The 12506-nt window shown below is 39.8% G+C and overlaps 1 protein-coding gene across 1 annotated transcript in view; it reads right to left on the reverse strand.

The window, feature by feature from the left end:
• Positions 1–12506, reverse strand: part of LOC138979022 (dolichyl-diphosphooligosaccharide--protein glycosyltransferase 48 kDa subunit-like) — a 55462-nt gene that overhangs the window by 21050 nt on the left and 21906 nt on the right. The window contains exons 7-8 of the mRNA XM_070351838.1: positions 11340–11485; positions 9334–9481 (exon numbers count right to left, since the gene is read on the reverse strand). Of these exons, the coding sequence (XP_070207939.1) occupies positions 9334–9481; positions 11340–11485 (294 nt within the window). The remainder of the gene's footprint in view (positions 1–9333; positions 9482–11339; positions 11486–12506) is intronic.

Consider the following 12506-nt stretch of genomic DNA (forward strand, 5'->3'; position numbering starts at 1 on the left):
CCCAAAACATACCAAGATCTCTGTTGGTATGACCATGACAAAATTCTGGCCGTCATCCCACAGCCTGTTCGTACTAGCAATGCAGCAGACCAGTTTTCAGTTGATGAGGCAATATGGAGAGCGGTGGTGGGAAAGTTGAAGGCTTGAAGCATATGATTTTCTGCAAGGGTATTGTCAACTTGACGAGGTTCTGGTATCAAATGCACCGCAAGACATTGTTCATTTTTCTACTACCAAGCCTTTTTTATTACTGCCATGCATTCTGTCAAGAAACGCTGCCTGAAGAGTGCAGGTGCACATATTACTGTAACTTTCTTTTGTGCCCAGGAAAGAAAGGAAATGAGATGGATGCAAGCATATCTCATTTGTATTACTGCCTGTTACTTTTTTCTTTATTGTCATGTTGTATTTGCTTGCATTTTCCCCCCTAAGTTTTCTGTTTGTGCTTGTAATCTGTTTGGAACAATTATTTGAGCTGTCGCATTAACCATGTGCATTTGCAATGTGCTACATTTATGTTCAAGTTGTGAAAATGGTATAACGATGATGTCAGTATGCCATTAGTGTTACCAGTTGTCAGCGGTGTTACCAACTGTCAGTGGTGTTACTAATGTCAAGTTTTGTTACCTTTTTGGAATAAGTTTGTGACATTTATGCATAAAACCTGTTCAAAACAATGTCAGTGTTCAGTTTTAACATGAGCATTACTGATAAATTGTGTTGTTCTTGAAATCTCATTACAAATTCTTTAATGAATGGTGTTTATGTCATTGGTGTTACCAAAAGTAATTTGTTTCACTGTTGCCTACAATGAATGTACCTCTGAATAGTTAAAGTTATGATAATTTCACTTTATCAGAAGTCTCTTTTGGGTTTCAAATTCATAATGAATGTTCATGGTGACAAGTATCTTATTTCCAATTTATAATAAATTCAATTTTTTTATGATGATTGTCAGTGGTGTTACCGACTGTCAGTGGTGTTACCGCTATGTCAGTGGTGTTACCATGCTATTTTTTAATTTTTGTCCATAATTCCTTGGACATTTTAATCAGTACAATGCTTTGTGTTTATGCCTTTAAGTCCAAAGCATACACACAAAAATAATCGTAAAAATTTTATCACTCCTTCATCTGCTCCGTGTGAAAGACAATGATAAAAAAACAGTAAATCAGAGCGAAAGGCACATTTATGCTCTGAAACCTGATATTTCAGTGCAGCGATACATGTTCAATCATGATCAATTGGGAGATCATCTTTAGCCTCTTCAATCCATATGCAAATCAGTATGATATCGCCTTATTTTGTTTGATAAAAAAAAATTCAAAACATGGTAACACCACTGACATTTTTTCCTTGTTTATTTTCATTAATTATTTTTTTCTTCTCCACTGTTTTAGACAAAGAGTGCCCATTTTGTGTTTTGAATACTTTAATGTTTCCTTAATCATTCTAACTCACAAGAAAGTTGATTTGATTAAAGTCATTTTGAAAAATTCATCTGTCTGAAAATTCTTACTATTTTGAAAAGCGCCCATATATCCATTCATCAGTTTCGCACAAATGTTTTAATGGATATTTCGTACAAATAATATATTGGCATTTCCTTTTTTTGTGCTTTATTTTTGATTGTCATAAAATGTCTTTTTTTAAGAGAGCTTTGTTTATTTTACTTTTGTCTGCTACTTGTAATACATTGTCACTATGTTTGGCAGTGTTTATGTCACTTTGTCATACGTTTTTGAGTTTGTTGAAGTTTGTGACCACCGTCTTTGGTTTATGACCTATCTGTTCCTGGATCACAGTATTGTCTGCAAGTTTAGAAAATTGTCTTTATCTTCTTTTAATCTGTGCAACAGGCATAAGATACAAACATATATTTGTTGTAGTATGTACGTAAAAGGCTTTTCTGTTTATTTTGACCGATTACGTGTACTTTTTTCCATTTCCTAATTAATCTAGAGTATTCAAACACATATTCCAGATCAGAAGAGTCATCTTTTTCTTTCTAATGCTATTTGATTCAAATGGTGCAAGTCGCAGATATCTATTTTCAATTTGTCCGTCATGGTGTGTTCGTGTGCATTTTTTGTGTCATTTTAAAAAAACAAAATAAACCAATTTGTTGTAACTGTATGCATTTGTTTTATCTTGCAAGATTTTGGAGTGTTTGTGCCTTGAGTAAAACTCCAATTCCTGATTCTTATTTCAGATTAATTGTATGTGGAGGAAACAAAAATCCAAGAACAGTAACTCTGCATCACAAACATTTACGCAGTTACCTCCCTTTACACATTTCAAAATTTATTTAAATCCTTTATATCTCATAACTTATTCCACATATGTTCATGGGTGAAACCTAGGAAAATCAAATTGACTGAAATTGTTTTGAGGCAGGGGTCCAGGGGCCGCCCAGGCCCTGGCGGGGTACGGGGCAGGGCCCCGTTAGGGGGTCCAGAGGGGCAACGCCCCCCGCCCGAAAACGAATTTTTGCATTATTCATTGTGATTTTGTGGCCTTTCCTGGCCAAAAAATACACTATCATGCAGGTCAAAAAAATACCTTCAGATTCTAATGATATGGTAAAAAGGGTAAACAAAATCAAAACAATTTACAGAAGTAATCATTTTTCTTTTGTATCCTTTCACACTTGCATCTTCCAACACAACGACACAATTGACAACAATTAAAATTGACAACAGCCATACTACATGAAATAGAAAGTGAACAACTGAACAACTGAAATTTGTTTGTTTGTTTGTTTGTTTATTTGTTGCTTAACGTCCAGCCGACTACGCAGAGCCATATCAGGACGAGGAAGGGGGGGATGAAGGGGGCCACTTGTCAAGCGATTCCTGTTTACAAATGCACTAACCCATTACTTGTGTCCCAGCAGGCTTTAGTAAAACTAAATTAATACCTACTGGAAGATTACCAGTTTCCAGTATGTTAAAATAGGCTTAACCTATCTACTGCTGGACTTACATCAGAACACTAACAGATTAAACTATACATGAATTGCGAGACAAGCGGCAAGAGAAGAGATTTTTGGAAAAAATACAGGTGAATGAGCAAGAAGGCAGAAAAAAGAAAAGAATTCATGAAGAAAAAGAGAGCATGACAGGAAAGAGGAACCAAAAATCTACCTAACAGCAAACTAGAAAGCTCCTGCGGTTCCAAAAACAGGAGGGGCCTTTAATTTCATAACCGCAGTGCCCCACTGCGGGAAACAACTGAAATAAAAGTTCGAAATATTTGATAAGAAGCAAACATTGCCAGACAGGCATTGAAATAAATGATGAAACAGAATGTCACACATGCAAACAGCATGATGTAGCACTGCACAAAATAGCAACTAAGCAGTAGCATCTCTTATAGTGCACAGTTCTCAAGGAAAAGCACTTGAGTTTCAAGCACCAAACTTATCACACACAGTTTTAGTTTCATGAACTCCAACCCGGGCACACTGCAACCGGTTTACTATAGCAGTTCGAAAACGCGTTCCGCAAGTAGTTTCGGTTTAAAAAAAAAAAAAAATTTCAAAATTGCAGATTGACGGAATTTCCGTCAGACTTATTTTCAGATTGACGGATTTCAGTCAATTGACGGGCTACTTTCACCCATGTATGTTGTTTTAAATGCAGAAATACTAAAACGTTAGTGCTAAACTTCAATTAGCCAAAATATTTTGATGATATGTAACTTTTCATAATTTGCTTCAACCAGGAAACAACAAAAGTCGGCTCATTTTTACAAATTTTTGAAGTCTTATAATTAAAAAAGTAAACAGTCTAGAGAGATTAAATTTGGTCAATGCAAAGGTTAACTTATGATTTTACCTGTGCTAAATTATCTAAGCAGTTAATACAATATTAACAGGAATATGCAAAAACTCGTGCGCCATGAATTTCAAGAAAAATATCTGCCCAGCCCTACAGTCTAGCTGAAAACATGGCCGAAAAATCCCATCAATTGTGAGGAAAGTCAACATTTTCAATTTTCAACTGCTCAATATATATCCTTGACAAAGGTGTCATGTGTCCTCAATTTACATCAGGGTCCCCACAGGTTTTTAGAAACAAAATTCCATGACTTTTCCATGACTTTCCATGAGCCTCAATAACATTTTCCATGACTAGATCCACAGGTCGCCATTTCCGAACACGCAAACTTTTTACGTCTTGTCACTGCCAGTTTTGACACTGGCTTGCTTTGCACTGAATTTGAGTCAGTTTCTACGCAGTGTCTCTTCGACAAGCAAGTCAAGCATTTGCCAGATTATCGGTAATGTTTGCTGGTCCTGTCATTTCACTAAACTGGACCAGCCACTGTTTGTATCCATCTGCACTTTCGTAAATTCCCTTTCGTAACCGTCACTGTGACTTGACGAACTGTCATTTTTTTCACCGCGATACACAGTTCATTGCGAAGATCTTCCTCGGTAATTCGTTCCAATTCCGCATACTTTTTGTTGTCAAGAAACAACTCGAAAGAAAGTTTCAAACTCATCATCCTCCATCTTGCTTGTCGAAGCGCTAAAGTACTTTATCGATGCAAAAACAAAAGCAGAAAACTTCGACGAAACCGACTCAAATGCAGCGCAGACGACACGACGAGATAACGGAAGGAAGTGAGCCTCGCTTTGGCTCAAGTGCCGTTAAAAATACCGTTATTCTCGTATGCAAATACGAACGAGAAGTTGGTCATACGAACAAGCCTTGTGCTGGCGACGCAAATCGCTGCTGGCTGGCAAAGGGGGGGGGGGGGGGGGGGGGGGGGGGAAATGGCTGGGCAACGAAAATCGCCGCTGGCGTGCTAAAGGTTAATTTTTCTTTCTTATTTTTGTTACATTCCATGACTTTCCAGGCCTGGAAAATTAAAAATCAAATTCCATGACTTTCCAGGTTTTTCCATGACCTGTACGAACCCTGTACATCTTATGTGATGGTGATCATAGGCGGTCAAATGTCAATGCCTCCGCTACAATCTGAAAAAAACAACTATTGTTCTTTCTGTTTTTACCAGAGATGACCCCCACAGTGACCTTGAAATCTAACAAGGGTCAACAAGGCTTCTGTTATGACTGGAGGTCATCAAACCTTGGAGCGCTGCAACGTTTGAAGACTAGCTTCAATAACATCCAAGAAAACTGCAATGTTATGTTTTGCTTGGCCATACATGTAAATACTACCAGAGACTGTAGAGTACACAAAGACCAATCATATGGTGCAAGGAAGCCCTGTGGCGCCAACACGCGGAACACGGTAACCTGCTTACTGTCGCTTTCCGCTGCAGTAGCAATAACGTTCAGTACATAGCATTGCCGCACCAACAACAAAGCATGGAGGAGCATGGTGTGCTGCCATCCAACTGCACAAGTTCGCACTCAAAAGGATTGCGAATGTTCATATTTCCGAAAGAAGTGAGCAGGTGAGGATTTTTTTCTTTCCATTTTTCTATCGTTAAGTTTTGGAAAATGAAAGCCGTAACACAGCGCTACGGTCTCTAGTAAACAATTCAAGTTGTGCATTAATAATAGTTTCACATGTATTAGATTTATTTTTCCTGTACTGCATCTCATTTCTGCATGCCAAGTAGACCGACTCGGTCTGCTTACATTTCGCTTGCATTGGTCGAAGCGCTTACATTGCATTTATTTTAGATCACAGATCTGGACCCGCATACAGGACACGTTTTTAACAGCACTTGACCGCAAAACTCACGTGACTCCTGTCAAGTTGATGGACCTCCCGCTTGCCGCTTCAAGCGCTAGCGGCGTGAGACTGCGGGTATTCTTTTGATGTTTGGATGGCTGTGTCTACATGTGGCCTTATGCAATGGGGCACCTCGCTAACCGTGCATCTCTCGGATGGTAGGGAACTGTCAATTGGTTGTTATTTCCTTTGATAAGGGTGCGCAAAATTGGTGGGCGTATACAAGGTAGTTTACGGTACTTATGAATACCAGTCCTGGGCCTTACTAGAATACACCCTTTCGGAGTCTCAGGCGAGAGCAAATCTTGCGTCGCGAGAAAATCCGCGCATTGCATGCTGGGATTGCAAATTGTATCAAACACGAGGTCTTCAGAAGAGGTACATTGCCGATTGCGTTCAAGTTTTCCCTCGTAAGCTCTTATCTCTTTGATATTTCTGTGTTTTTTGTCCCACGATAGTTTCATGATTTAAGCGGAATGGATCTCGAGTGTGTTTGGTACAATGGAGCGCCCCCTGCCGCCAAAAATGTGACTAGCCGCGCATGCGCACTCGAAACTCCGAAGGGGTGTATTGCACAGCTATGTACTCAAGTACAACTAGGATGACCCTTTTCTCCTTCGGAAAAATGTGAACACCACAACAAAGGAACACTGTTCTAGAGTATTGGTATCTAATAGGTTTAAGGTGCTGGGACAGAACTGACAGCATGTTGACAAAGCTGTCATAAAAACATAGCCGACAGCTATACACTAGCGTGAATTTACACCACGCTGCAGGGAGTAACTCTTCCTGCATGCTGATCGGCTGGTATCAGTTTTCTAACTTAGTGCAAAGAAGAATGTGTGGTCTCTGTGTACTCTACAGTCTCTGATACAGACCTGCCTACCCCTGAAATGTACCATGTGTAGTTTTGGGTGTGAAAATAAGGCAAATGTGTAGTTTGGCAGGTGAATGTGTAGTATTTCAATTTGATCAACCCAAACCGCAAAACAGAACAGTTACTTATACCGTACTAAAACAAACACTCAACACTCCAAACAAAACTATTACAATGTGAACAATACTCCCCACAAAAATACAAGCCAAGCATTAAGTTTATTTGTTAAGAAAAAAATTATTAACTAGTTTGGAGCATTTGCATGGGTGAAACTGATCAGAATTAAAAATAAGGAAAATGAGGCCGGGGTCCAGGGGCCGCCCACGCCCTGGTGGGGTGCAGGGGCAACGCCCTCTTAGGGGGGAAGAAAACGAAAAATCAGGCTTTTTAAGGGTAAAAGTAGGCCTTTCTTGGTATCTCAAACACACAAATTTGCACAGTAAACAATGATAACAAATGCCAAGCTGTAGTCCAATAATTCGCGCGCTCAGGGAAACAAAGATTCAGCGATGTCCGGTCACTGTGTTTGAGAAAATACAGATCGGATCGCCGGCGAAAAAAAAAAAAAACAACATTTTTTTTTTTTTTTAAAGATTTTCAAAATAAGGAATTCTTTATTTGACCAGTTTCACCCATGCATTTGTTAAAAAAAAGCTATGTTGAGGGGTATGCAGTTCATATACAGTGGGACCCCCTATTCAAGACCTGTGACAATCTGAGAACATCAAGTCACAAAAAGTAGGGACTGGGAGTATGTGTATCAACATGAAGGCAAATTTGCATATAAACAGAACAGGTTTGCGTCGGCAATAATAATAATATGGCAGGTCATTGCCTCTGCTCTGGTTACCGATCTCTCAAAAGTGAGCTTGTCTTGGTCTTCTTTCCCTGGCACGGGTTTCTTCACAAAACAGTCCAATTCTTCCTCTGCTTTGGTCGGGATTTCTCGAATTCCTCATGAGAAGTGCTTTTCTTGTGGCGGTTACACGGTCGTAATGCCCACTGTGCTTCTCTGAAAAAGCCGTGTTGCACACAGTGCAGTGGGCAAAATGCTTCCCTTTTCTCCACGAAACTAGGCATGGATGCTCCTCATAGTACTTTGGCAGAAAAGCCTTGCTGGGAGTTTGACCAAGCTTCTTTTTTTTGCTCCGTGGCGGTTGATCGCCCAAGTCTTCTGAATCCGTGTTCGTCGCTGTAGCCATTTTTTTCCCTCCAGAAAGAATGAGCTGGGAAGTGACCGCGTTCAGAAAAGTATGTGCTGAAACGCCCGCGATAGTTGTAATAACAGCAGCAAGACCAACTGACTACGCTACTCTCGCGGGCGCCGGGCATGTTTTGCACGCAGTACACAACCGGTTAGTACAAATTATGGATCGGAACTCGCTCGCGTTTTTGCGTATTCAAAATGTCAAAATGTGTAGTCGAAACGAAACGTTTGCGTAGTATAAGACAAACATGCGTAGTTGCGTAGTTTGGGGACCAAAATCGTAGTTTACTACGCTCAATGTGTAGTGTAAACAGGTCTGCTGATACTACTGCGTACTATTGTTTTCACTGCCTTTCACGCCTGGTGGCGTGTAGGGCAGCGACAAAGTGCGTACTATTGACTACCCCATTACTCAGTTAGGTGAAACAATGAAAAAAAAAATCAATAAAAATCTAGTCACTTGTTTATCATCAGAAGCATCGTTAATCATTCCATTCAAATGCTACGTAACTGCTGGTTAGAATTTCCAATACAAAACACACAACTAACAAAAATTAGCTGCATGACAGTATTTCAATCAAAACCATATTGGTTGAGTGACCAGAGCTAGATAACACAAGTTCTTAAACTAAAACAAGTCGCGTAAGGCGAAAATACAACATTTAGTCAAGTAGCTGTTGAACTCACAGAATGAAACTGAACGCAATGCAACGCAGCAAGACCGTATACTCGTAGCATCGTCAGTCCACTGCTCACGGCAAAAGGCAGTGAAATTGACAAGAAGAGCGGGGTAGTAGTTGCGCTGAGAATGATAGCACGCTTTTGTATACCTCTCTTCGTTTTAACTTTCTGAGCGTGTTTTTAATCCAAACATATCATATCTATATGTTTTTGGAATCAGGAACCGACAAGGAATAAGGTGAAAGTGTTTTTAAATTGATTTTGACAAATTAATTTTGATAATAATTTTTATATATTTAATTTTCAGAGCTTGTTTTTAATTCAAATATAACATATTTATATGTTTTTGGAATCAGAAAATGATGGAGAATAAGATGAACATAAATTTGGATCGTTTTATAAAAAAAATATTTTTTTTACAATTTTCAGATTTTTAATGACCAAAGTCATTAATTAATTTTTAAGCCACCAAGCTGAAATGCAATACCGAAGTCCGGGCTTCGTCGAAGATTACTTGACCAAAATTTCAACCAATTTGGTTGAAAAATGAGGGCGTGACAGTGCCGCCTCAACTTTCACGAAAAGCCAGATATGACGTCATCAAATACATTTATCAAAAAAACGATAAAAACGTATGGGGATATCATACCCAGGAACTCTCATGTCAAATTTCATAAAGATCGGTCCAGTAGTTTGGTCTGAATCGCTCTACACACACGCACTCACGCACACACACACATACACCACAACCCTCGTTTCGATTCCCCCTCTATGTTAAAACATTTAGTCAAAACTTGACTAAATGTAAAAAAGGGGAGAACAGATAGGTTGTTCCATGAAAGCACAGCACTCACAATGTTCTGGTTGATGATGTAAGCTGCATCAGGCTCCTTTTCCCCTGTGCGGTGATGGGCCACCTTACCCACACGCAGCACTCCTTTCTGGTGGAACACCCACTGGGCCAGGTTGCTGGCCAGCTCTTGGTTGCCTGACTGAGGGAACCTGCAACAGACACTCTGATTAGTAACAGCCAGGAACTATGGACTAGGGGAACATTTTAACACCAGACCTGGGAACCCCTGTTTTGCACTTTGAGTATTCTCAAACAAACTTGGTGTATTTTCAAAAAAATGAACGTACTCCACACAGCGTTTGCACATCCATGATTAAAACATGCCTCATGCGCGTCCGTCACACCGTTAATTAAGTTTACCTATACATTTAAAACAAATGGTTTTTTCCAATTTTTACTGACACAAACTGTACCGTATTTGACGGGACTACAAGCCGCGACTTTTAAAAAAAAATCTCATTGCGGCTTATAAAAAGATGCGGCTAAAACGTTACCTAAACTTGAATAGTAATTCACCTAATGGAAGTCGCCGCGGATTTTCATTTCGCTCGATTAGCGATTACCGGTACTTTATTAGCTCTCTACTCAAGACTCGGCGCTTTTCTCTTTCTTTCGCGAATCTTCGTTTGTCAACAAGTCGTCGTGACAAGCGTACAGAGAAACACCGGATGTATCAGGATCTCGCGCATGCGCGAGATTTCGTTTTTATGTGTCTCGCGATAGTTGGAGGAGCGAGAGCCGCCATGTTGTGTTTTCGTCTGCTCGAAATGTGCGCAAAAGTTGTAAATCATCCCAAAAAAGCTTTTTCCGGGCGGGACTACATGTGTGTGTTGGTTACAAATTGTGTGTGTGTGATATTTTTCTTCAAACTTTTTCACTTTTCTTCTTTGTTTCACTTGTTTATTCTCGGAGCCGATTTCGCCAAATACCGTACTTTCGTTTGCCTGGTTGTTTTGATTGATTGACACGAACCGATTATATTTTTTTCGACGGCGGCTAATATAGCGACGTAATCATGTGCCAAAATACTGGATCGGCTTCAGGATGGGCCTGTGAAGAAAAGTAGTCTAGGAATTTTTCTCGTCGCATTTTTTTCCCACTGACCGTACTGAGCGTATTCTCGACAATCATGCGTACAAAATACGGCGAAATCGTATGGGTTCCCAGGTCTGTAACACACACTTTGATCAGTAACAGCCAGGCACTACGGACTGAGGGAACCTTTTAACACACACTTTGATCAGTAACAGCCAGGCACTACGGACCGAGGGAACCTTTTAACACACACTTTGATCAGTAACAGCCAGGCACTACGGACTGAGGGAACCTTTTAACACACACTTTGATCAGTAACAGCCAGGAACTACGGACTGAGGGAACCTTTTAACACACACTTTGATCAGTAACAGCCAGGCACTATGGACTAGGGGAACCTGCAACACACACTTTGATCAGTAACAGCCAGGCTCTACAGACTGAGGGAACCTGCAACACACACTTTGATCAGTAACAGCCAGGCACTGTGGACTGAGGGAACCTTTTAACACACACTTTGATCAGTAACAGCCAGGAACTATGGACTAGGGGAACCTGCAACACACACTTTGATCAGTAACAGCCAGGCACTATGGACTAGGGGAACCTGCAACACACACTTTGATCAGTAACAGCCAGGCACTATGGACTGAGGGAACCTGCAACACACACTTTGATCATCAACAGTATCTTACCAATTAAATCAGCTCCTGTCCTTTTGTAGCTATCTGTTAATGTCAAACAACTCCAGCCACCAGGAATACATTTTCATTATGTGAAAGGTCTCACAATCTTCCACATCAAGAAAAAAGTAGAAGTAAGATTTCAAGTTACAAGACAACTAGAGACATTCAGCCACACTAGAAACTGGATCTCAGCAGTCTGGGATTGCAAAATGTCATGCTTTGAAAATGTCATTCAATGGTAGCCACAAACACACACAAAAACAAAGATAACAGTAGTTTCACTTACTTTTCACCCTTGTTTGTATTTTGCACGGGACTCTGGAAGAACTCATCGGAAAAGAAGTCCAAGGAGCCCACAAAAACCACCCTGGCATTGTTGCGTGCCTGTAGGCCTGCGATGAGCAGTGTGTTGGTCCCAACAGCATGAGGAAACTGTACACAAAACATTATAAAAAATGAACAATATAACAGCATTAAGGCAATGAGCGGCACTAGAATGACCAAAATGAAACATGGAAAATACATGGAGTAACTTAGTTTTCTGGGTAGTTATTGAAGTGACATATTAAGAAATGAACAAATTGCGAAAATCAAAGGACATACATTGCCGTCGCTATGGAAACTGGCATACACAGCGCTATATTGGATTTTTAGGAAACGGTTTTACAGCAACATCATACATCAGAAATGCTTAATATTTGGCACAAAGATACACAAGACTTTTATCTACGGACATATGGAACAATATTTTGACAAAAAAACTACAGTTGAATTTAAATTAATTTTTAAAATAAAGATGAATGAATATGCAGTTAGAATTTCATTAATCCTTATTACAAAAATTAATTTAAATTCAACTGTAGTCTTTAGTTAAAATATCGTTCTATATGATTGCAGATAGAAGTCATGTGTATCCTTGTGCCAAATACTATGCATGTCTGATGTATGATGTTGCTGTAAAACCATTTCCTAGAAATCCAATATGGCAGCTGTTTCCATAGCAACGGCAGCCTGTGTCCATTAGTATTTAAATTTTTTCCATTTATTTATTAAGTTTCTTCAATAACTACCCAGAAAACTAGGTTATTCCATGTATTCTCCAAGTTTAATTTTACTGCCGCTCATTGCCTCAAGGCGAAGTGCGCCACTGAAATTTAGAGTGATGGGACTTACACAGCCATTTTCAGTTGTAAGCAGTTTTGCACCTTTCAATCCGTCTACTTTCATGGCATGCATATGATTACACTATACAAATTCATCAAAGCCTCTAAACACATATTTCATTGCACCAACCTGGCAAATCTTTCTGTCTTTTCCTTCAGTGTTCCGATAAAAATTATGATTTTCAACCCTTAACAGACATTTCTGCTCGCCCAACCCTGGAGCGTCGCATACCGTTTGAACAGCAGTTCTCTCCCCTGCGTCATTCAGCGGTTATTTTCGGTTAAATATG

The sequence above is a fragment of the Littorina saxatilis genome, linkage group LG10 (genome assembly GCF_037325665.1).
Source record: "Littorina saxatilis isolate snail1 linkage group LG10, US_GU_Lsax_2.0, whole genome shotgun sequence".
Lineage (NCBI taxonomy): Eukaryota > Metazoa > Mollusca > Gastropoda > Littorinimorpha > Littorinidae > Littorina > Littorina saxatilis.